This window comes from Mastigoproctus giganteus, chromosome 4 (genome assembly GCF_048544385.1).
Source record: "Mastigoproctus giganteus isolate SK-2022 chromosome 4, ASM4854438v1, whole genome shotgun sequence".
Taxonomy (NCBI): Eukaryota; Metazoa; Arthropoda; class Arachnida; order Uropygi; family Thelyphonidae; genus Mastigoproctus; species Mastigoproctus giganteus.
Genome location: NC_143578.1, coordinates 134607594 through 134634101, shown reverse-complemented (window position 1 = coordinate 134634101; position 26508 = coordinate 134607594). Strand labels below are relative to the sequence as shown.

The 26508-nt window shown below is 36.1% G+C and overlaps 1 protein-coding gene across 1 annotated transcript in view; it reads right to left on the bottom strand.

Moving 5' to 3' along the window:
• The window catches only part of GlcT (ceramide glucosyltransferase), a 199246-nt gene that overhangs the window by 107187 nt on the left and 65551 nt on the right, over nucleotides 1–26508 (bottom strand). The window contains exon 4 of the mRNA XM_090371803.1: nucleotides 23520–23621. Within this exon, the coding sequence (XP_090227929.1) occupies nucleotides 23520–23621 (102 nt within the window). The remainder of the gene's footprint in view (nucleotides 1–23519; nucleotides 23622–26508) is intronic.

Below are 26508 nucleotides of genomic sequence, written 5' to 3'. Positions count from 1 at the left end.
TCATTTGGCCTAGTTAAATAAAAAAGTATGTTTTTCATTAACGGCATGAAAGGCTAATTCTGATGCTGCTGAACGAGAAGCATGAACTGAGGCTGCATGTTGATTAACACGAAAATTCAGAGGAAAATGCGTAGAACCTTGATAAGACGAGTCGCAATCATCACAAGAAATGTATACCAGGTCATTTATTTGTGTTGGGAATAAGGAAAGGACTGAGTGATTGTTCAGTTTAGTGTGTAATTTCCGTTCACAACTTTGTTCACCAATTTAAAATTGTAGGCCTGCCTACAATTTTAAATTCGGTATCTTTAAAGGATCTGTTAAGTTGTTTGTGCCACTGTTCAACATATGGGACAGAAGTATTTTTTGATATTACTATTGTTGGTTGGTGTAGTTTTTTGTATCCCATCCTTAGCTTGTACCCTAATTCGGTTTATTGTAGCAAGAGGGTAACAAGAGTTTAAGAATATGCTGGTGAATATTTAAATGCATTGAGAAACTGATTAAAGATATTCAATCTTTTGTGGGTGAATGGGTGATAGCTGTTATAATGCAGAAGCATACTGGTGTTTGTAGGTTTACGATAGATGTTAAATTGGATTTTATTCGAATCTTGAGTAAGTGCGAAATTTAGAAAATTCAGTGACTTTGTATCCATATTCTCCCTTTCCAATGTAAATTTGAGTCTAGAATGAATATTATTAAACAAATGAAAAATAATGTCTTGTACATTGCTACTATCAATAAAAACCAGAACATCATTTAAATACCTCCCATAGTATGTGATACGGGGTAGAAAAGGTGTCAAATGTATATGCTCAATCATTGAGAGATAGATCTCCGATATTAGGCTGCTCAGGCTTAATCCCACTGGCAAACCAAAAATTTGTTTGTATACTTTGTCTCTAAAGGTGATATAGTTGACTTCAACTAAGAGTTTAATTAAGTGAAAAATTTCCTTTGTATAATTAATCGGTATCGAGTTATTATTTAACATATTCCAAAGAATATCTAATGTGTATTCAACGTTTACATTTGTATATAACGAAGTAGCATCTAGTGAGAATAAATTATCGTTAAGTCTACAGTCCTTAAGGTTATTAAATAATGTATCGTAGTTCTTAATCCCAAATTGTATCGCCTGTCTACAGGGTTTTATAATGCTATATACATGTGTGGCCAAGGATGAAAATGCCGAGTTTCTGTTGAAAACAATAGCCGAATAGGAAATCTGGCCTTATGTAATTTTACCTGACCGAAAAATGCAGGAATATTGTATGTTCTGGCCTTCAATTCCTTTAACTGAGCCATAGTAATGTAGTCATTTTTTCGATATGTGGTTAACGTTTTATTGTATTGATTGACCAAATTGGTAAATAGTGCCGGGTCTACTTCAAAATAAGTGGAGGTATCTGATACAACTGACTCTAACTTATTAATATAATCAGGTTTATTGAGTATTACCACTGTATCTCCTTTATCAGCTGTCTGAATAATAATGTCTTTATTTTCCCAAAGCTCACATAAAGTTTGACTGTTATGTGTATTCAAATTTAGGAAGTTGCATTTCTTTTATGTTATTCACCACTTGGTTAACTTGTTGAATAAATAAATCTTTTTGTGGAACATTACGAAGTCCAAATTCAATATCAATTATGCACTGTTCTTTAGGGAGTTTTTGAGGTGGTAAATTATAATTTAATCCTTTGGATAAAAGTGAAATCTGGTCCTGCGATAGCATATACAAGGAAAGAAAATATACTATTTTATTCTTTTATCCCTTGGGCTGTTGGTCAAAATTTGTAAATGCACCATCAAGTTACTGAAGCAATCATTCACAAATTTGCATCAATAATAATCCATTAAAAAATTAAAACAACAAAGACAAAAAATAAATAAACAGAAACAAAGCACCGCATGTTAATTTTTTTTAATACTAACGGCTGAAGACGATACAACCTGCATATAGGAATAAAAGTAAAAACTTTTAAATCCTTCCCCCAATCAACACAGAACACTTTTTTTTGGGATGAAAAAGGGAAAGCATTTCAATCATTAACACCTTCAACTGCTCTAAAATAAATGGGGGAGGGGGGGGAAATAACACCATAGAGGAAAACACATTATTGATAGAATATTTTAATTTGAAATTACTGATACATTTTATTCAGAATGTTCAGCCTGAATCACAATCTTTTGATATAACAATTTAACATGAAAGTATAAAATATGAGGCTAAGTGTTTTTTTCCCCTCTGTGTGCCAGTGCAGCAAAAGCCTGTTGCTTCCTTGCACTATATGGCAAATACTATTACTAAGTCAGTTCTCCTAAAATATATATATATACAATACTGTACTGTATTACTGGCTGACTACACTCTTGAATGTCAGTGGTGAAAATCAGGATCAAAATTTGCCACAGCTGTGTTCAGGTACCTTTCATTTTTTAATTTAGTGATTAATCAGGTAAATCCGTGGTTCTCAACTGGTGGTACCTCGGGCATCACATCCAAAATGGCAGATTTTCATTTGGCTGGTTTTTAATGAAATATTTATTGGCTAACTGCAAAATTTTACTGATTTTACCATGTATTTATTTCTGATGCCCTAGAATTTATCATGTTTTGAGAAGTGAAGTCGCACAATTTCTCCATAAATCACTTCATGTATATTTTTTGTCTAGTTTAGCCCTTAGCACTTTTTGCTATTCTACATGTAACTTCTAGTCGATGAAAGGAGGTCATGCACCTCCTTTCATTTGTAAGTTTACAAAACTTACTTTGTAACTAATGTACCGCACTTGATGAACAGTAGCAGTATTCTCCTCCAAAAGTATATGCTGATCTCTCAATTTGTAATTAAGTGTTCCACTAAAATACTCTTATTGCATCTCCAGCTGAGGGGAGAAACTGTGCATTTACAGTAATTATTCACTAATGAGTACTGTTGTTTAGAAAAATTACTAAGCAACTGAATACTGAATATATTGAAGTGAATATACAGCCAATTTTTAGCTATTTTCCCCTCTTAGAAATACAGATGTACAGTAGATACAAGCAGTGGTGTAAGAATGCCTTGGCATTGGGGCAGGTGCCAAGGGAACCGATAGGAGAAGAGTGCCACTGACAGGCCACATCAGTACAGTGCCAAGCTGTTTCGACACCCAAGGGTTGCTGACGAAATGGTGCCCCTCGATAATGTCGAATCAAGATGACAGCACAGGGAGAGTGAAAATTAATTTTCACACGACGATTCAAGCCTGCATCCATCCTTACATCTGAGTACATACTGCATAGCAACAGATCAGAATGTAACTTTGAAGGGACTAATCAGGCGATTGCTTCATCAGTGCATGCTCGAATGCATAGTAGTTCGCAATTCACGCATTGTGTACAAACTGAATAAGTTATAAGTTAGTGTTTTTGTGATTGCTATATAAACAGGTAATTGTGAATATTGTGATTTATAATTTAAATAAAAAAATAAAGCCCAATTTTAGACATGCCACCAAAGGAAAAAAGTGGACATCAGTACAGCGTAGAAAGATTGCATAAAGAGGAAATTAGAAAAAAACATTCCACTAGTTTACAAAATTGGATTACAATAAGCCAGTTACAAAGTGACAAAGAAAACGAACATGATTCGAATGAAGATGAAATAAATGATGATGCCACTAAAATGGAAGTCCAAGAAAAAGCTCAAACAGTTGAAGTTCTTTTAAAAGAATTAGAAAGTGTGGACAATAACCAACAACAGTTGGCAGAAGAAAATGATGGCAGCAATAATATTAACACATGGAACATATGTCTGAATTTTAATGATCCGACCACATGGAACTTTAATGCCCACAAAAACAGATCTTTTATGGTGCAACACAGTCCCGAACACAAACAACTGTAGTGTTAAATACGTATCCTGTCACTAATGGTGGATGTTTCAATAATTCATGGAAATACAAAAATGAAGGTATTGAAAAAAAGAGAGAGGAAATGGTTATTTTATTGCAAAAACAAAGATGCAATATATTGTTTTCCGTGCCTCTTATTTGTATCTGGCACAAATAATGTTCCATTTTGCAGCTCAGATATGGATTTAAGGATTGGAAACATCTAAATCCAAATGTTCTTTTTCATGAGAATTCATTACAACACAAACAATTTCACAAAATGGAAATTATTAGAAAAGGATCGACTAATTGACCACGCTGCATAAGCAGCACTAAGAAGTGAAATTTCGAAATGGCATCATATATTTAAATGTATATTGTTCTGTGTTGAAAATAATTTAGCATTTCGTGGACATGTTAGCAATATCGGATACCGAAGAAAAAAATTGTGGGGTATTTTTAAACTTGATAAATTTTGTCAAGTTTAATGCTCTAGAATTGCATATTAAACATGACACTAATTATTTATCTCCAGAAATTCAGAATGAATTTATTAATTTTTTAGCAACAAAAGTACAAAGTGAAATAATTTAAAATAACTAAATGCAACAAGGCAATATATTGCATGTTAAGAGTAAGAGTTTTATATTTATATAATATTGGTGTGGATATACCATAGATAACTCATAAGAAAAAACTACGATAGTAGTGTGGGAGCATCATTTCCTCTATCTCATATTGTGCTCGATGATAGGCCAATAGCTTCGAAACGGTGCCATTTCACTTCCACGAAACAACAGATGACCACTTGTCGGGATAAAGGAAAACCACTCTTCTAAATCTCCAACAAGGTGTTTACAATAGAAGGTTAACCAGAGCCTAATGTCAAAATGTTTATTACAAATTTGGTCTGCCCACTGGTTATGAATACACAAAGTAGTTGACCAGCTCGACTTCTCAGTATGTGGGACAGGTAGTGAGATAGGTTTTACGGGTCCCACTGAGTTGCAGATGGTAATCTCTTTATCTTTTAATTTGGACGTAACAACAGCACTATTGCTTGCTTGAAGGCCATGGGAGCGAACGATGTGTACCTAGTTAAGTCTCGTAATGCAATCGTTATACAGAAAATTCCATAAAACGAAGAAATAAAAAAATTCTAAAAATATTCGGTAAAGAATAAAATTCTATTAAGTGAATTCTAAAAAAATTCAGTAAAAATAAAACATTTATCTCTAAATAGAAAAATTTGCTATAAAGAAATTTGTTAAATCGAGGTCAGACTACTTATTATTTATTATGATTTTACCAATTATCAAAAAAATGCGCATAGCCACGAATTTGCCAAGGGCACCGAAAACCTAGCTACAACTCTAGATACAAGTCCCAGAAACATTTTGTGTTACGAGTTTGTGCTAGAGATAGAGACTTGGCAGTTTTCTGCATAACTATTTTTATTTCACACCATCCAATCGTGGATAAATTTTTAGTAAGAAGAACAAAGAGAAAGTTATATTCTACAGAGAGAACAGAAAATCTTGAGAAAAGATGCAAAGATGAGTTGAGCACACCTCAATATGACACACCAAGTGATGAGCGTAATCATGACCATTCACCAAGCCTGCTAACAAGAAAATCAGCTCCAGATAAAAAACAAACAAAAAAAAAAAAAAAAAAAAAGATGAAATTATCAAAATGAAATAATTCTGTTACTGTGGCGACGGCGGAATCAAATCAATCTGCATTTAATATGTGAAATAGAAACTTGGCAAATAACTGTATGAAACTCTTTGTTGATTATCCATTTTGAAAAAAAAAAAAAAAAAAAATTACTGAGATTTGAACCGTAAGTCCACTGCTGATTTTGAAAAGAAAAAGAAGTATTACATAAAAACAACTTATAAGAAGCTTCAAAGAAAACTATTTCATTGTTTGTCAAGCATTAGTATTGGTGTGGATGTTTTTGGGCACAAGGGCAACTGTGGCCAAAATGTGCCTATTCTTATATTATAATTTTGTGTATTTAATCGGTCCAATTTTCGCATCATAGGAATTCATATATTCGTATTTGCTTGAGAAAGCTAAATAGCTCATTTAGATTCGCATTATTTCCAATGATATGGACAAGTGATATAGGTTCTTGTAATCTTGGAATATAAGTCTGACTGTGAGCGGTAATGAACAGTGCATGCATAGCTTGTCAAGGAGAGGCCAACACTATTGGTGAAGATTTAATAATGCTATGTGCCATTGACCTCTGCAAGACAATATTCGGACCCAACAAATCAGCAAAAAAAAAAAAAAAAAAAAACCAATCTCTCTTTTTAATGACACTGTAAAAAGAAGAATTTTACTTTGCTCAGCTGGTCTTCTCAATGAATGCCCTTGTAGACATAAGTGTCACCTTATTTTATCTTGCAACTAGATTTGAGCACTGATGTTAGTAGCCTAGCAGTATTTGTTTTATACCTGTATTAATGGGGAGCTGTGCAAAGACATTCATATCTATGACGATTTGAAAACCACTACAACAGGATCTGATATTTTTGAAAAAATTTACAACTTTTATTGTGCTCATGCCTGCCTGTACTCATGGTGTCTAAGGCTATGCAGGATCCCATTTCAGGTATTGTTAAGAGAATCAAGAAAGTAGCACACCCTTCTGTTCAAATAGTTACTGTGCACTCCACAGGGAAAATTTAGCTGTTAAAAACATTCCTGCAAAGCTGAAAGATATTTTTAAGACACTAATAGAAATCGTCAATTAGGTGAAACCTAGTGGCTTAAATACAAAATGGGAAGTGACTACAACTGCTTACTTTTTTACAACAAAGCAGGTTGGCTGAGAAGAATGATAAGATTCTCTGAATTACGCTCTGAAATTGTGATGTTTCTTACTAATCATAAAGCTGAAGCCACAATAAAAACGACTCAAAATAAATGGTATAGATTTATCAACTTTATGTCTAGTGATTATAATTGTCAAGAGCTTGCCAATATATTTGACAAACTGAACATGCTGAATCTATCACTTCAAGGTAAAAACACAACAATTTCATGGCTAATGATAAAATATCTGCATTCAATGATAAAATTATTCTTTGAAGAAAGAGAGCTGAAGCAGGACAATATGATACGTTCAATACTTTTACTACATGTTGTATTGAAAAATATATCTCCACAGAATCAGACTTACAGAAAGCAATACTTGACCAACTCAAACAGCTGTCGACTTCTTTTGATGAACACACACACACACTGAGAATTACTGGTGGATAACTAATCCTTTCTTGAAAAATCAAAACTCCTCTGTCCTATGTGCAAAAAAAAGAACTGATTGATATCTCGTGATATCACTACAAGAAAAGTTTTTTAGTGTATCACTGTCTTTGTTCCGGGCTAGTTTGATGGACCCTTTCCCTAATACAGCACGCAAAGCAATTCATAAACTTTACCATTTGTGACAACTTATTTATGTGAATGTGGGTTTGCCAGATGTTGTGACACAAAATCAAAAAAGACTTGTCGCTTTAGCAGACATTTGTTGTCAACCATCAACTTTGACACCTAATTTCAGCAAAATTGCTGAAAATCTGTTGCACCCACCTTCATTAGATTCACTGAGTAAGTCCATTTTTTATTCTTTAATTTGGAGTGTTAACGATACTTACTTTTTTTTTTTAGTTTAAAATTTTAAGAGTATCAATTATTTTTGTTGGTTCACCACAATACAGTACACGCATACAAAAAAAAACCGAAAAACACCCCTTTCTTGGCATTCTATACCTATGATAATCTTGGGGGGGGGGGGGATACCTGAGGATGTTGCCAAACTTCCAGAGGGTACTTCAGCCAAAAAAGTTGAGCCACTGCACTAAGTAAAACATCTATACAATACATAATTTAAAAAAGCAGTAGTAACAATCATTCAAAAAGTTTGCAGCAATCATTCTGGTAGACATCATGCAAATTTTTTTCTCCAAGTTTATTTTCTAAAATTGCATATACAGTCCTGAAATATGCAAATACAGTCCTCCCTCATATTAGAGAATACAGTTTTACTAATATAATGAATGGCAAATCGTGTAGCTTACACTGCTGACAGTTGTAAATTCAGCAAGCACCAAAACATCACTAACCCCATCAATAAATCATTAATGATTACCTTCTCTGTCAGCAACATTTTATTAAAGACAAACAAGAGATGAGTACAGGGACACATCATGAACACAACAGAAATGATTGTATCATAACAATTAGAGGCAAACTTGAACTGTGTTTATACATTACAAAGTTATGGCCACGTTCATATGAAATTAAAAAATAAAATAATAAACTACAGCTTGGTCTGCCAAAGAACAAAGTTGGTAGTTAATGGAGAAATCTCACTCGCTGTAACCCCCTTCAGACTTATAAATTAAATAAATTTTCTGTTTATACTCCAGGACAACCCACACAGTCAGGAGTTCACAAGATAGACAGAATACAAGAAACAGCACTACATTTAGCAGTCACAGGCTTGAACCCTGGTCACTCAAAGCATGAGTATATATGTACTATCATGCCTGAACACTTGGCTATGGCAGCCTACATCAAGAATCAGTAACTGATTAGCAGGGAGGGAGTACCATCGTCAAGGCCTACCTGTTTAGGCTTTTGCAAAAGCTGATAACTGGCTTCTTATCACGTCTTGCTTTTCTTAATAAATAAATTTTTGTTTATACTCTAGATCAGTGGTTGGCAACCAGTGGTTCGCGGACCACCGGTGGTCTGCAGAGTAATCTGAATATATTTGCAATTTTCGTGTTTATTAAAATGTTTCATTATATTCTGATTCTACTTTTTTGCAATTTTCGCCTTACTACATAACATGTTTATAAATGGCCCAGTGCAATATTCGGCATTGGCCTTGCTTTTATTGTAAAAAATATAGAAAGCTATTTGTATTTCTTATCGATGGCCTAGCCTGGGCACGGCGCAGTTCACAGTTCTTAGGTAAGTGACCAGTGATATTTTTATTTTAACTGTGCACAGTGTGATATTTAATGGCATCAAAGAGCTTGAGTTTGATACCTATCTTATTTCTTGTTTGGTTTTAGATTCAAATAAAATAACCCAAATGAGTGAGAAAAAGCAAGCATTTTGCATTTCATAGGTAATACATCGCATTGTCATGAGTTGATCAATGAATCAGAGCCTCTGCAGCCACCACAAGGCATCATCGGGAAGGACGTTAGAACTGGAGGCGGAGAGAAGAAAAAGTTCAAAGTTTCAAGAAAACATGATGCAGACTACTTGAAGTTTGGATTTATTCAAGAACCTGGAAGAGAACTGGATCCACAGCCGCTCTGTATTATGTGTTCTGAGAGTTTATCCAATGATGCCATGAAACTTTCGAAACTCGGCAGGCACTTGCAGTCAAAACATCCAGATTTAGCTAAAAAGCCAGCTGAATACTTCCAAAGGATGCGTGAAAATTTGCAAAAGCAAAAAAGTTCATTAGCAACAATGACTGTTGAAGATAAGTCCTTAGTAAAATCTTCTTATTTGATAGCACTTCAAATCGCGAGATGTAAAAAGCTGTATACGATTGGAGAAGAATTAATTAAGCCTTGCTTGTTACAAGCTTGTGAAGAGGTTTAGGGGAAACAGGCTGTCCAGAAACTGAAAGGAATTCGTATGTCCGCTAACACTGTTAAGCGCAGAATTGAAGGCATGGCCGAAGATATTGAAAATCAAGTGATTGCACTTGTGAAAAATTCTACGTTTTATTCAATTCAACTTGACGAATCAACAGACATAACTAACAAGGCAGTTCTTCTTTGTTTTGTGAGGTTTGATTGCCAAGGAGAATTAAAGGAAGAACTCCTCTGTTCGCTAATCTTGTCGGGCTCTGAAATTTTCAATGCACTTAATGGTTATTTCCTGAAACACAGTATTGAATGGAAGAAATGTGTTGGGATATGCACAGACGGTGCCACAAGCATGACTGGACATCGTTCAGGAGTTGCTGCAAAAGTGAAAGACGTTGGACACCCAGACATCTTGTTTACTCATTGTATTATACATCGTGAGAAACTTGTGGCGGAAAGATTATCTCCAGAACTGCACGAAGTACTCTCTGATGTAATTAAAATTGTAAACGAAATTCGCCACAAAGCACTCAATTCTCGAATATTTGAGGAAAGAAATGGGCTCTCAGCATACTCATGTTCTTCTTCACGCTGAGGGGAGATGGCTGTCGAGGGGCAAAGTACTAACCTGATTGTTCGACCTGCACCAAGAAGTCAAGTTATTCTTCCAGCAGCAAAATAATTCGAGGTTCCATGATCTCTTGTCTGACAATGATTGGCCAGCCAAGCTTGCATACCTGGCAGATATTTTTTCTCTGTTAAACGAGCTGAACACGTCCTTGCAAGGACAGCTTACGGACGTGTTCACACTGCGAGGCAAAATGGATGCATTTCAAAGGAAGACATTGCTGTGGCAAATGTGGTTGGCTGAAGTTCTGCAAATGTTCCCAAATTTTGATGATTATATGAAACAGGAGGATGTCAACCGACAGGTAATAACTCTTGTTTGATTGCACTTACAGTCGCTCATTGACTCTTTTGGTCGTTATTACCCAAAGGAAGAGGACCCCAGACACGGAAATACGTGGATAATAGATCCTTTTTTCGGCGAAAATCGAGGATAGTAATTTGAACATGAAAGAAAAAGAAAGCCTAATCAATCTATCATCCGACGACAGTCTCAAAGGAAAATTCCACTCGTCCCTAACAAGATCTCATTTTTGGCTTTCCGTAAAAAGTGAGTACCGAGTGCTGAGTGAAAAGGCCATCAAAATTTTAATTCCATTCGCAACTACGTATATGTGTGAAAAGACATTTTCATCAGTTACGGCGATTAAAAACAAGTACCGCTGTCGGCTAGAAATACAAACTGCTCTCCGTGTTGCAGTAACGTCATTGGAGACAAGAATCCAACAGCTTATTTCAAACAAGAAGCAACAAATGTCACACTGATTATTTTGCTATAATTAATCCTTTATACACCTCTATGTCAAGGTGCACTCAATATTTGATAATTGTTAATATTAATTGTTTCTGTTAATTCTTTTTTTAATAAAATGAAATTTAAAATATTTTTTTGCATTTTTTATAATGAATATATCTGTGTTTATTTATTATACTTTTTTTATCATTATAAGGCCATTATATTAACATTAATGATATCCATTTCTTTGCAAATAACTTGGAGTGCAAAAACAAGTGTAAGTACCATTTCATATTTAGAATGTTACTTTTATGGAAAAAAATCATGGTAGTGGTCCGCGGGATTCAAAATTTTGAGTTTAGTGGTCCGTGAGATCCAAAAGGTTGGCGACCACGGCTCTAGATCACTGAAGCCAGAAGAGTATATGTGATTCTCTTTTAGTGCAGTCAATTTACCAGCACTACAGCTAACAATGGGTGCTATACTTTTAGCTTTCAGGTGTGTGTGGATGACATCTTAGTCTTAAATACAGACTTGGCATTCTATACCTGAGGTACCTGAGGACGTTGCCAAACTTCCAGAGGGTACTTCAGCCAAAAAAGGTTAAGAGCCACTGTGCTAAGTAAAACACCTATACAGTACATAATTTAAAAAAGCAGTAGTAACAATCATTCAAAAAGTTTGCAGCAATCGTTCTGGTAGACATCATGCAAATTTTGTCCTGCAAGTTTATTTTCTAAAAATGCATATACAGTCTTGGCTGTCAGCACAAAGCAAATAATACAGCCCAGGACTGATTTCCTCCTTCATATTAGAGAATACAATTTTACTAATATAATGATTAATAAAAAAATATCAATAAAGATTAACAAAATAAATGTTAATCAAAATAACAAAATTTCTTCTAATTTTAATTTTGCTGAACTTAAACTTAATAAAGAAAATGCTGATAATGCACAGTCAACTTTCTTGATCTGAATATTACACTTAGCAAATGATGCAGTTCCTCATCTAATAAACATATATGATAAAAGAAATTATTTTAATTTTGAGGTCATTTACCTCACAAATTTGTAATCGAATATTTCTAATAAAATACACTGAAATACTATTTGTATTCAAGCAAGCAGATTAGCCAACACATACAGTAATCATATCCTTTTCAGCAAAGCAATACAAGTTTTTTATAACAAGCGTTTAAATAAAAATATACCCCCCTTTTTCATCAAATACTGTTTCACTATATAATTTCTTTTACAATTAAAAAGAAATTCAATTTTGATTTACTCAGCATGTGTCCGTGTACAGTTGTATATTATTTGGTGGGATTTCCACTACTTAGTAAGTAATCACTGTTCATGATTTCCATTTAAGTTTGTTTTTCGGAATGAGATCCATGCTGCTTTACTTACTAAGTTTTTTCACCTGTTTAGTTTGAATTCTTCTTTTCAACCTTATGGAATTTTGTACAATTTACTCTTTTGCCTTATACTTTTTCATGTGTTTGGTATTGGCCTTTTGTTCCTGGATTTATTAAGTTAAGTTTCTTCTCTTAAAAAACCATTCGGTTTGTCACTTTGTTACTCTGACACCTGTCTCAGATCTACTGTTCATCTGGTAGCCATTTTTATGAATGGTTTTTTTCTTTACAAAACCCTGCTTCATTTAACCTGGGCTTTTATGTTGTGAAATAAATAGGCTAAAATTCATCACCTTTGGAGTTTTTTGCCATTGAGTAGCTATTGGACTCTGGCTGTTCTTGATTCCCTGAATTTTCCAAGTTTTTATTTTCCTTGCTGGATGCACTGTTAATCTCTTCAATGGATTCACTCAAACTTTGATGAAGCCAAAAAGTGCATTCTTCAATCTACAACTGCAAGTTAATTTGGAAATTTGAGCCATGATTAATTAGAACCTGTTCTCTGATCATCTAAAATTTCACTGGATAGTCATCTCCTGTAGATCTGAATTATACTTGTTTTTGTTTGACTTGTTTCTTCACAAATATTTATTCTTTCAGCCTTATGCTATATGCTAAGTCTATCCTACAGATGTAGGGTAGATGTGCGGAAATTTGCCTTTAGCCAGCGAGTGGTTGGTTGGTGGAACAGACTTCCATCCCTTGTCGTGGAAGTTGATAGCCTAAATAAGTTTAAGGCTCAGCTGGACAGGTATTTTGAACGAACAGAGGGGTAAAGTGGAAGTGGTTTTTTTTTTTTTTTTTTGGCTGATGCTGCATAAGCTTGCTTTCTTGCATCAAATGCCTCTACTAATGCTAATGCTAATATACTTTTTTTTTTTTGTATCCAGTTTCGACGATATAGGTCATCCCTATTTGCACTTTTACAGCTATATAACATGGTGACCTGTTATTGTTTCCCTTTTGCATCTAGGTTGTGTGGGTCTCTCCTCCACTTGGCTTAATGACTCCATGTAAAGCTTTCTTCTAATTTTAATTTTGCTTTCGGTTTGCCTTTCTTCTCTACAAGCCTATGGTATTAACACCCATTTTTACTAACGCTTACAAATAGCAGAACCCTTTCTTTAAGGTTGGGCCTTACACACCCAGTAAGTTCAGTAATTTTATTGCCCTCTTCACTTTCTTTTTCTCTATCTTTTTCCCATTCGTAAAACTATTAGTGTAATACGAAGGTCATACAAACACTCCGACTATCCTTCTTCCTATCACTACTTGCACCTTCGTTTAACTACTTTTTCTCCCCTTCCCCATCCTCAAGAATTTTTACCCTGCCTTATACCATTTGCTTGGTTACACTTTTTTAATCAAATTACTGTTTTTTCCCTTACCACATGGTACACACCTTTGTATATTTGTATTATATTTAACTTTATTAACTTAATTTTTTAAACTACGTATCACCGCATGGTACACACCTTTGTATATTTGTATTATTTTACTTTCTTTTACTTTATTTACTTAATTAGTTACACTGTGTAGGGACTACCTTGCCTGATAGTATTAAGATATGGGGCCGAATATTTGCTTTTTCCCTTTTCTTGTACTATAGATAAGTTTGGAAATGCAGTGCCTGATACATGGTCAGGAGTAGTCTCCTGATGAAATGGCTGGCCATGTATAATTTTTTCTTTTACTGTACTCAGATTGTGTATATTTGCCATCCCTATATTCAACCTTCTTTCCAAAAATTGAATACAGTGATAGCTCTTTATTTATTTGGTAATTTGTAATTTTTCGTATATTGTTTTCTTCCATAGTCCCATTTCATTATTGCACTAGGTTTTTAAATTTCTTTCACTTTTTTCACTACTACTTTACTTCCTTTTTCTACTTTCCTTTAAACCTCTTTTAGTTCAGGCACTTTGTGTACTTCTCTTTTCCATCTTTTCAGACTCTATACTTATGCTACAAACTACACTTTTTATATATATATATATAAAGGTAAAGTGCAGCCATTATCAACCCACTGCAGGATGGAAGCCTCCTCAACAATTCATGCTGAGGGAAATGGACCTTAATCTGCCATGCTGGTCCAGTGCAGGTTGGCAGATCGACCGTATTCAGCAGTCAGGGGCTTGAACCCCGGTCTACTCAAGGAGCGTATGCTACTACACCCCCGCTCCTGACCACTCGGCTACGAAGGCATATTTTTTTTTCTTCTTCTTTTCTTTCACTCACTCATTCATCTTTTTCCCACACACTGGGGGGGGACGGATGCAATGGTGTATAATGTAATTCTAAATACTAATGCACAATAGTTAAGCTAAATAAGCAAGAATATAAAAGATTAAAACTAGGGTTAGCGTGTACTTAACTGTAAAATTTATGGTTTGTGTTCTTTTTCTCACACACTTACACTCTCATTCATTCTTCTGGCTTTCAATTCATTTATTTGACACATGCTTTCTGCAATGCACTCTCTGGGCACCTCAACTTACTGTTATTCTTTAGCTGTGGTGCATGCCTAGCCGCAAGTTTTTTTTTTTTTGCAGGCCAGGGGAGAATGCAGTGATAGTGTTCGTGTCGTTAGTAAATGTTTGTTAGTACAGTAATACCCCGAAGTTACGCGATAGGTGGGTCCGACGAAAATCGCGTAAGTCGGGGTACAACTTTGCATATAAATACATATAAATTTTACTTAATTGGGACCAAGGACTAACAAAAACACTAGTTTAGAAGAAAAATATTAATAAAATTGCAGTTCTTTATACATATTAATACAAAATATGTATTAAAAAAACAAATGACTTACGTTAAAAAGTTATTTCGATGTCGATGGCTTCATAAAATCTAACAAATTCGTCTGACAACACAGCGCCTTCTTTTTTTCACGCAGAATTTCTTCGTAGCAAGCTAATAATTTTTTTATTCCTTGCTTTGTAGCTATAACGCGTTCTTTGTTGGAGTCTATGTTTTCTAAAATTTTTAAGCCCTTTACAATTGAGCCCTTTTCAATTTTCAACCTGTCAAGTTTGCAATTGTCATGTGCTTTTCACCGTTGCTTCATTTAGGCCTGTAGCACGTGCAATATCACATGGTCTTTCATTTCGCTCAAAGCGTTTCACAATTTCATATTTTTTCTCTATCGACAGAGGCGGACTGGCCATAAGCCTTACCGGGGAAACCCCGGTGGGCCGGTGTGATTTTGGCCATAAACCATAGTATGAGGCCACTATAAATTTTCCCAGGTAAGAATTTTTGACCCAGTCCGCCTCTGTTTATCGATAATTGCTTTTCTTTTTCTCTCTGAATCTGCAGTGTCTTCACCAGGACGCTTCCTTTTCACACCTTTTAATTAAGTATTTTACTCATTTTTAGGGAATAAAGCACAATTACAAAACGAGGAGGCACGCTTGATACGCATAAACAAAGCTGCGCGCATGTAGCAACTGAATAAACAACACCATAAAGGCACTATTAACATACACTATTAACACCTCACATTTCTAGGGGTTACTACCATAAAACAATAAAAATCCAGTTGCGTTTCTGCTAGTGAAATCTGTTATAAACTAGTAGTAAACTCGATCTAATTGCATTTGCGATTATACCGATAGCTGGAATTGTGTTGGTTTTTATGTTATTATGGTGAAATGTGTTTCCCCTTCACTGATATAAAAAACATAAAAGCAGCAAAGTTGAATTTTGTTCATCTTTCGCTCTCATTCTCCGCCGTCGCACCGTATATCGATAACATATGAAAAACGACCTTGAAGATAGTGGGCGGCAGCGTTGCCAAACGAAAAAATCAAGAACCGCGTAACTCCGAGTTCGCGTAAGTCGGGGTATTACTGTATATATAAAGTAATGTAAGTTATTATTAACTTTGAATTCTTTCGGCCAATTATATTTGCTCTTCCACTCATTCCCATTCACCATAACACTTAGTCACTCTCTCATTCCTTCATGCTATGCTGGGTCACTCTTTCTTTCACCAAAACTGACATTTATTTCCTTTTACCATAATTCCTATTTCACTAGTGGCCAGTCTATTCATTCTGTCTTTCATTCTCATTCATTCTACACTGCATCCTCTTGCTAATAGCTTACAGATATTTTTCGGTTTATTTGCTTCTCTGGCTGCCTGTACATTCCCCCCTCCCCCACACATCGTTACTTATTTGGTGTGGTGCCCCAGGTTCCCACACATGGCAGGGTAGTCCTAGGGGATACCCAGGTCAATCTGGTTTTGTCATGTCAGGATGCAGAATACTGCTATCCTGACAGTTTTAAGTTGTTGTCTAGGCGTGGTGGGAAACGTGGACAATTTTAACTATTATTGTTTAATTGCTAGGGAGCTGAATTGCCATCCTTTGGATAGTTCTGCCCATTTTGAATACTTGTTGTGTGAAGGTTGTAAAGGCTTCATAATTATCCTCTTCTTTGATGAACAGATGTTCTTCTCCCCTGGAAAGGGAGCCAATCTGTGGTATTAGCTGTGTTCTGGGGATGTCATAAATTATATAGTCATATAGAATGTGTGCCCAGTCTTCACTCTTGCCACAGGTGCAGTTTAGGTCATCAGTCAGCCCTAAGGAGGTTAGTCAATATACAAGTCCAGGGGCATACCACTTAGGTGGCTTTGGGCTAATCATTGCCACCCATTGCAGAAACCTTTTGGTAACCAGACCTCTACTTTTCTGCTCCCACTTTGTTTGCCATAGCTCATGGAGCTTTGTGGCTATTCTTTTTCTTTCAGCATTGAAGGTGTTGGCTGTATCCAGAAATTCTGAGGGTATGCCCTTTTTAGGTCTATAATATAAGCCTCTTTTGGCTACTTCCAGGTAAAGTGGGAGAGCTCCGGCCAGCAACTGTAGTGCAGGTGTCATGGACTGTGGGACACTAGAAAGACTTATTATAATGAATGCACGAGATATAAACGGCTTTATTCCAAACTCTATGCTTACATATAAAGCCAAAAGCACAACTGGTGACTACCACAGTCAAATGAATCAACATAATTGTGAAACCTGGCTAAAGCCACAAATACTGCCAAATATTCAAGCAGGTTCTGTTAGAGTTTTTAATAATGCATCATATCATAGCATTCAACAAGACAAGCCTCCAAAACACTTCGTCACAGAAGCAAGACTTTATAGAGTAATTGATGAGGCACAATATATCGTTTCAACATAGTATGTGTAAAGGTGAATTATTAGAAATTATTAGCCCTTTAAACATTCAAAAAACACACACAGTGGATAGAATACTCCATGAGCACAGACACACTGCCTTAAGATTACTATCATACCATTGTGATTTAAACCCTACTGAATTAATATGGGCTCAAAATTTTTTTATTCAAAATGGAATACACAAAACAAGGAATAACAAGCATAAATCAAGAAAGGTGGAAAAAGTTTCTGTAAACACATTTTCTAGATAAAGCAGAAGTATTGGAAAACTGACTGTATTAATGAAGAATTTACTGAGTCTTTAGTGTTTGCTAACACATGACAGTGATATAGTTATGGAAGAATGTTATGCGGTTGTTTTTCATGAAGATTAATTACTATATTACTATATTAATTTCACATGGTATAAGAGTGGTTACTAAATATAGTAATTAATCTTCATGAAAGTGACAGCAAACCTGAAGCATTAATGGAAACAGGTCTCAAGAGGATGGTTGTTATTAATATTTATTAAATATTAAAATGTTAACATTTCTGAATACTATGATTGTATTTTTCAGTAATCCAGTGTTACAATATAGCTATAAAAAGAAATAATTACTAAACATGTTATTCAATTGACAGCTTCATGCTCTCTTTACTTCCTGACCTCTATTTCTGAGAACACAAGTACCTACTTAGCTACACACTCAAATTTGCACAAAATCTGAAATTATATATTCTGCTTCCTGCAGAGCAGGATCTATCTTGAGAAAAATGTTTCTCAACTTTACTATATGAAAACCTTTCAAAAACAACTAGGATATGATTTTAGATATTTACAGAACTACTGGAAGAAGAAAAACAAGTAACTTTTAATTATAAAAAAGCAGTGGTGACTGTCCAGTACTAGATCATTTCAAATAATTAATACTGGCATACTCTGCTTAGCACTTTTAAATGGAGCTGTAAAAACAGGTGTTAAGTAAGGGAGAGAGATTTATCCGTAGGAAATAATGACAATAATTTTCAATGGTTGGTGTGACCAGTATTTCTAGTTGACTTTAAGGGACCATTTTTCTATATAACAATTTTAAATATAGCAAAAACATTTAAATCTTTAAATATAAAGTATGCAACAAAACATACCTTAAAATTACAGAACCTTATATGTATACTGTGATTACATTATTTACAATAATAGCTTGCAATACTGTTATTTTTCAGATTTCTCAAAACCACTAAATATAGCAATCTTCCAAATTCAGTAATTTTAGAACATCCAATTTAGTTTCAAAGACAATTCTTTCAGATAGCTTTTCATCTTCTTCACATTATTAGCACTAGTTGACTCATTAATGATCTTGAGACCATTTTGAAAAAAAAAAAAAAAAAAAACAGAAGTTGAAACTACCTATACGGTAAACTAAAATCACTCTCTCGTGGACACTAAAATGCACATGAACAATATGAAAACCAGAACTATCTGGAAATCAAAACTAAACTGAAAATAGCAATGCTGTGCAGCTTAAAGCAACTCCCTCTATAGGCAAGCTCCCTGTCAGGAAATTAGTTTCCTAAAGAAAAGCATCCTTAGTTTTTTATATAAAGTTCATTTTTCATTTTTATAAACAACACTTCAATAAATCTCAGTAAACTAAAACTCCAAAAGAAACTTTCTTTTCCATATCACTGCCGGGTGGGAGGATGTATAAAGAGTATAATTTTGTAATATGCAAAAAATGGTGTGCATGACTACAGCATTTCACAGCAGTGGACAGAGGAAACTTGTGCCGATACAAACAGCCACAGAAAGTCACAAAAATGTAACTTACTCACGGGCACAAAAAATAACTTTTGGGACAATAAACAGGCAACTTTCAAAGGTGCTCCTTGTTATAAATTGGAAATTCTTTGCAGATTTGCAGTTGGCTGGTAATTCATCCATTTTCTCATTAATTACATATAAGTTAAAAGCTGATTTTTAAGAGTGAAATCAAAGGACAAACCTTTCAAGGCATGCACTGTGAATTACAGTTGACTGGAAAATGAGAGTAAAGAGCATTAAAAGTTTTTTTGATGGTGCTTATCAGGCATCCAAACACCTACCAATGTTAACTCCTCCCACAGGATCTAGAGTGAACAATGTATGTTATTCTGGGCAGAAGAGAAAGAACAACCCTGGTGGAAGGAATCAAAATATACAGTGCTTTAGCAAACAAGCACCAAGCAAATCATGCTATAGTGGTGGACGATTATACATCATTTTTTCGCACCTGGGTAAAAAAGGAAATGCTAAAATAGGGGAGTTAAATCAGTATTTTTAATTCCAGTTTGCTACTGAAGTTTATCTTTCTGCCACTACCATAATATGATAATCTCTGTTACCTCTGATTTTCTAATCTTGGCTACAACTTTTAAATGTAATAAGAATGAAACTTAAATTGGGCAATCTGTGATGCCCACTTACACAAATACCGGTATTCCGTGCAATAATTAGCATTAGCAGAGGCATTTGATGCAAGAAAGCAAGCTTATGCAGCATCAGCCAAAAAAAAAAAAAAAAGCCCACTTCCACTTCACCCCTCTGTTTGTTCAAAATACCTGTCCAGCTGAGCCTTAAACTTATTTAGGCTATCAACCTCCACCACAAGGGATGGAAGTCTGTTCCACCAACCAACCACCCGCTGGCTAAAGACAAATTTCCGCACGTCTATCCTACATCTGTCTTTCCTCAATTTGAATTTATGCCCTCTCAGGTGATTATTCTGAGCTAGAGGAAGAATCCCATCAGCATTGAGCATGCTTAAACCATTCAAGGCTTTATACACCTCTATCAGATCACCTCGCTGGTGCCTAGTCTCCAGACACTGTAATTTGCAAAACTTAAGCCTTTCTTTGTAAGAGCACCCCTTTGTTCCATTCACTAATCTTGTTGCCCTTCTCTGTACTCGTTCCAGCAGCTCTACATCCTTCTTGAAATGAGGCCTCCAGACCTGTATACAGTACTCTAGGTGTGGCCTGACCATCGCCTTATACAATGGAATAATCACCTCCTTATCCCTGCTGGAAAAATTCCTGTATATCATTGACAATACTCCATGAGCTACTCTTGCAGCCCGTCTGCACTGCTCACAGAACTTCATATCTGCCTGAACAACCACCCCCAAGTCCCTTTCATTCTCTACCACTGTCAGCGTTGTACCACAGAGTTGATACGTTGCTCTGGGGTTGCTGTTTCCCATGTGTAGTACTTTACATTTGTCAATGTTAAACTTCATTTGCCACCTCTCAGCCCATCTGCTCAACCTTTCCAGATCCTGTTGCAGCAGCATAGTGTCAGTAGTGTCCTTGACAACCCTGCCAACCTTTGTATCGTCTGCAAACTTGGACATTAATCCCGATATACCATCATCAATATCATTAATAAATACAGAAAACAATAATGGACCCAACACTGAGCCCTGAGGGACTCCACTAATAACATCAGTCCACGATGAGCAGTGTCCATTGATTACCACTCTCTGTCTTCTCCCCCTCAACCACCCCTTTATCCATAGCAGCAATTTGCCTCCAATGTCACACTGCTCCAATTTGTGTAGCAGTCTTCCATGTGCAACAGTATCAAAAGCCTTTCTAAGATCCAAGTATATAGTATCAAAGTTATTCCCTGCATCCAGTTCTTTTGTGACTGCATCATAGTATCCAATCAAGTTGGTCAGGCAAGACTTCCCCTTAACAAAACCATGCTGTGTCTGAGCTATAACTGAAGTCTTGTCTAAATGATCCTGCAGTGCGTCTTTAACCAGTGCCTCCATTAATTTTCCTGGAACAGAAGTTAAGCTCACAGGTCTATAATTACTTGTGTCAGCCTTTGATCCTCCTTTGTGAATTGGGGTCACATTTGCACATTTCCAGTCTATGGGTACCTCCCCTGAGTCCAAGGAAGCTCTCATAATTATGGCTAAGGGTTTGCTTACTTCCTTTGCTGCCTCCTTTAATATAACTGGATAGATCCCATCCACCCCGGGTGCCTTTCTTGTGTTTATCTTCAACAGTTTCTCCTCCACTTTACTCCCAGTTATTTCAAGATTCTGTAACTTACTGCTAGAGTTGAATACACCTCTGGCATTCCCCTCGCTGAATAACTCCTCATGTGTGAATGTCGATGCAAAATATTCATTTAGTTTGTTAGCCACCTGAGCAGGATCATCAACACTTGACCCATCAATATCAAGTGGACCAATCTGATTCATCCCTTTCCTTCTAGAGTTTACATAAGTAAAGAACTCTTTGCTGTTTTTCTTTGCATCCCTTGCCAAGGATTTCTCGTAATCTGCCTTGGCCTGCCTAACCTCCTTTGTAACTTGGTTGCATATCAACTTGTATCTATCATAGGCTTCTGTGTCATGTGTTAATTTGTAAGTATCCCATGCATTTTTCTTCTCTGCCATATGCCTCATTAGTTCATCTGACATCCATTTTGGCCTAAACCTTGAACAATATTTCTTAGTTGGTATGTAAAGCCTAGTAGCTTCCAAGATAAGTTCTTTGAATGCTTCCCATTTTGAATTTGCTGTTGGTAACATCATCAGTTGGTCCCACTGTATAGAATTTAAATACTGTCTCAGTCCATCGTAGTCGCCTTTACGGAAGCAATAACCCTCCCCTTTACCCCTAATGGTAGTTACCTCTTTGAGTAAATCCCACTTCAGCACACTGTGATCACTGCCACCTAGTGGTTCATTTATCTGCAGATTCTTAATGCATGAAGAATCACTGCTGATAATCAAATCAAGAGTATTACTCCCTCTAGTTGCCTCCCGAACATGCTGATGTAGAAAACAATCATCCAATAAATCCACAAAAGCCCTGCTAGTGTGTGAGTATCCAGCCCCCAAATTCCAGTCAATATCTGGGAAATTAAAATCTCCCATTATAAGACACTCTGATTTACTGGCCCACTCTATTTCCCTGTACAGTTCCTTATTATACTCATCAGAGTCATTAGGCCTATAGCACACTCCTACTCTCAATTTTGATCTCCCAATGTTTATGTCACACCAAACTGACTCAACACTGCACTGTCCAGCGATGTCGACTGGCTTCACTTCCTTGGTTTTTATGTGTTTCTTAACTAATAGCATAACACCTCCCCCCTTCCTATCCTGTCTATCCTTTCTGTAGACGTTGTACTCCCCAAATTGCAGTTCCGCATCCCTTATATCTGTGTGACACCACGTCTCTGATATCCCAACAATATCTGCCTTCGATGTTTTGAGCAATACCTCAAATTCATCAAATTTATTTACTAAACTCCTAGCATTGGTGTACACGCAAGTATACCTGCACCTGTTTCTATTCTTAGCTACCCTAACACAACCCATGTGTTTACTTGTACCACAATGGCTCCCAGCAGTCTCTGAAATACCATGCATCTTGTTTTTCAGGCTTCTGCTCATTCTAATAGAAGCAGTGCAAGAATCTCTTTCACCTCTGCCAGTGGCTACTGTCAATCTATTGGTCTTTGTCTCCCCCCAAGCTAGCAGTTTTCCGACCCACCTAACACTGCCTCGATAGCATCAGCAAATATTCTTGCACCCTTTCTATTTAAGTGTATCCCATCCCTGTAGAAGCAATCTCTCCTGTTAACAAGTACAGTCCAGGCTGAAAAAAATTCTACCCCTTGAGCCTTGCACAATCTTTCCAGGGCCGAAAATAATGATGCATTAAGTAACACTCAAATTTGCTGTGAAGTTACACACAACTGACAGAAGAGTGGAGACTAAGGTCGCAACATTCTGCATGTTACAAGCAGAAATAATATAGCAATGCATATCACATTACCACATACACAATGCTTTGTGTAAATACATTCTATTTTTGAACATATTGTTATGAATATGCAATCAACACCTTTATTTTATAGTTACCTAAAATACAACAACATACACTTCATTGATTTTGGCTAACCATGATAGTATATTCAGTTTGTGAAGTCTTGAAATGAATACTAGACCAATTAAAGAAGAATATTTACTTACTTCTGATTCCACTATCAGAGACTAGAATAAGTTCGTACTTGGCTGCTTCGTAGCCTGGTTGCATATTATTGATCTTTGGATTGACACCCACTTTTTTTCCTCCTACATTACATACATTTTATCTTTATTATTAAGCAAAAAATACAAAGGACTGCTGACTGCAGATGCATGCACACATATATATAATGCATTAATATCAACATTATCATAACCTAATTACGATTAAAAATTCTATAATGACACAGGAGTAAATGAGCAGTCCTGATAAAATAGGGGGAAAAAAATAGTGGTCATACTAATAAAACCATATAGCATGTGAAATACGAATATTACAAAGTAAGTTTAGGGAGTTCAAAGGTAGCACAGAGAAAAAGGTAACTTAAGTAATATCATAAAAAGTTCTCTGATGACGATTCTTCCAACATTCTAACTGTAGTATCCTTTTGGAACAATAGCTTTATAACTACTCCTGTGTGGAACAGTGGGCAGATGATTTATACTTTATTTCAATCATTTGAGTTTATGACATCAGATTTTTCAAAATTTCATAACATTAGATACCGTTAGCTAAAAAGGAGAAGAGAATGTCTCAGTAAACCTTGCGTACTTTCACAAGTTCAATCCAAATATTCATTCTGATTTAAATGCAGTGTAATGTAAAATATACAATCACAGAAGCCTTTTCTGTTGTCCACATCACCAGTAGAGACTGCACCACAACACAATGGTGTAATTCATCCCAACACAATGCAACTGACTGTGATATCAATGCTATGATGAGTGCAGGTTGTCACTGGTACACAAGAGTTGAGCAATCTTGCATTGGAGCAGCAAAGTTCCTAATAATCTGACCAATACAGTATATGCATCATATTTGGAAAATTCCCGAGCACCTGCTGCATAAATAAGGTAATGCAGGTAAATTTGGCAAAGAGGCTGTTCTTTGGCAGATGTTTGTTAAATTTGTTGTAAATTCAGGACACTATTTTTGTGATAATTTGGAGATTTTCTGCTCAACAGGTTTGCTGCCATCTATATTTGAGCAAATGTATCCAATGAGAAGTAAGTTTCGGAAAGATAAATAACAGCTGAGTAACTCCTCAGCTGTTATTCATCTTGTTTTTAGCTGTTACTTCTCAGCTGTTATTTATTTTCAGGCAGGTATTAAACCTGCCTAAAAATAAATTACAGCTGAAAAGTAAAATTCTGGAATTTATAGAACACTTATTTTTAGGCTGAGCTCTAAATCAAAACAAACTTCAATTTTACCAAAATTTTATTCCAAGGCTACTGTGTGGGGGAGACTTTAAAACTTGCTAAACAGACATTTTATTTTTCTTGAAGTTTTTTTTTTTTCTTTAAAATCAATAGTTGAATTATTACTTGCATTTATCTGATAAAGTAAGTTAAACTGTTTCTTATTTGGCCTGGGTAATTGCTTAAAAATGAGAGTTGAAGCATGAAAAATTCTGATGCTTTTCATCAGTATTTATTGCATTGATTTAAAAAAACTAATTACCACACTAAACTAATGTATGTAAGCACAATAATAATACTATGCTAATACCTGGTTGTGTAGTAGTAGTATCATTAATAATAATACTACTAGTATTAATAGTAGTAGTATTAATAATAGTAGAAGTATTTTTATTAAGTCCATAAACTATTAATTCATAACAATATGAATGTGATTTCATAACATAACTGTATAACAAAATTTTACAAAATTTTAAAGCATAGTATATACTGCTGTCACACAACCAGGGATTAGCATAGTATTATTATTGTGCTTACATACATTAGTTTAGTGTGGTATTTTTATTTAAATTTAAAATCATGGTTCAGGTTAGAGCAGCAAAGCAAAGAACTCAAAGCATTTGCATCTTTAAGCATCTTTATCCTCGGAGGTGCTGCAGTGGGATCACACCCTGTCTATTAGAGCCTTGACCACACTGGTTTTGGGAAGGAGGGAGGATCAGGTACTTAATGTACTTAATAGTTGCTCCCCCTTTATCAAATTTACTTCGGAGGTGGAAGCAGAGGGAACCTTGCCATTCCTTGACATGCTGGTTATTAGGGAAGATGGCAGGCTTAAGTCCAAGGTATTTAGAAAGCCGATGTGCCGGGGTCAATATACCCATCATACCTCGGCACAGGCCAGCCAACACAAAAACAGTGTGGTCAAGGCTATAATAGACAGGGTATGGTCCCACTGCAGCACATCCGAGGATAAAGATAATGAAATTGTTCGGGTCACAGCAGACCTCAAGAAGTGCGGCTACCCCAGAGGGTGTTGGACAGAGCCATTAGAGGAGTACAGTCCACCCATAATGAGCAGTTTGCCCCTGTGAGCACTACATTCCCTACTATCCGGGCCTTTCAGACCAAATTGCACGTATAATTTGGGGGTGTCAGATATGCTGTGTGCAACCCCCAGGTTGGAGGTTGCAGACAGCGATATCTCGAGTTAAAGACCCCATATCCAAAGAAGCCAGCAGTGGGGTGGTGTGCGAAATTAAATGCCTGGATTGTGGGTTGTGTTATGTGGGTGAGACGGGGCGGCGATTGAAAGACCGGCTGGGGAAGCATGTAAACGCAATAAAGTCCGCAAATTATGGGAAGTCTGCTGTGGCAGAACATTTCTGGGAGAAACAACATCAAATTTTCCCGGAGGATGCTGTCATCACAGATTATGCACAAGGGTTCTGGGAGCATAAATAGCTTGAGAGCTTACGTATTGGGGCAGCTAGCAATACTATTAATAGGGATAGGGGTGTACGTCTACACCCCCTCCTGGAAACCGTCATTCTTAGACGTGATGAATGGTTTCAGCTAGCGCACTCCCGAGCCATTTCTGATCCCGTTGCGCAAATAGAAAAAAAAAAAAAAAATTCCACCCGTGGAACCATGTGACGTGTGCCGTGGATCTGCTATTTAAGGATGTGCCGCACAGTAGACATATGCTGCTGAGGAAGGAGACTGCTGCCTC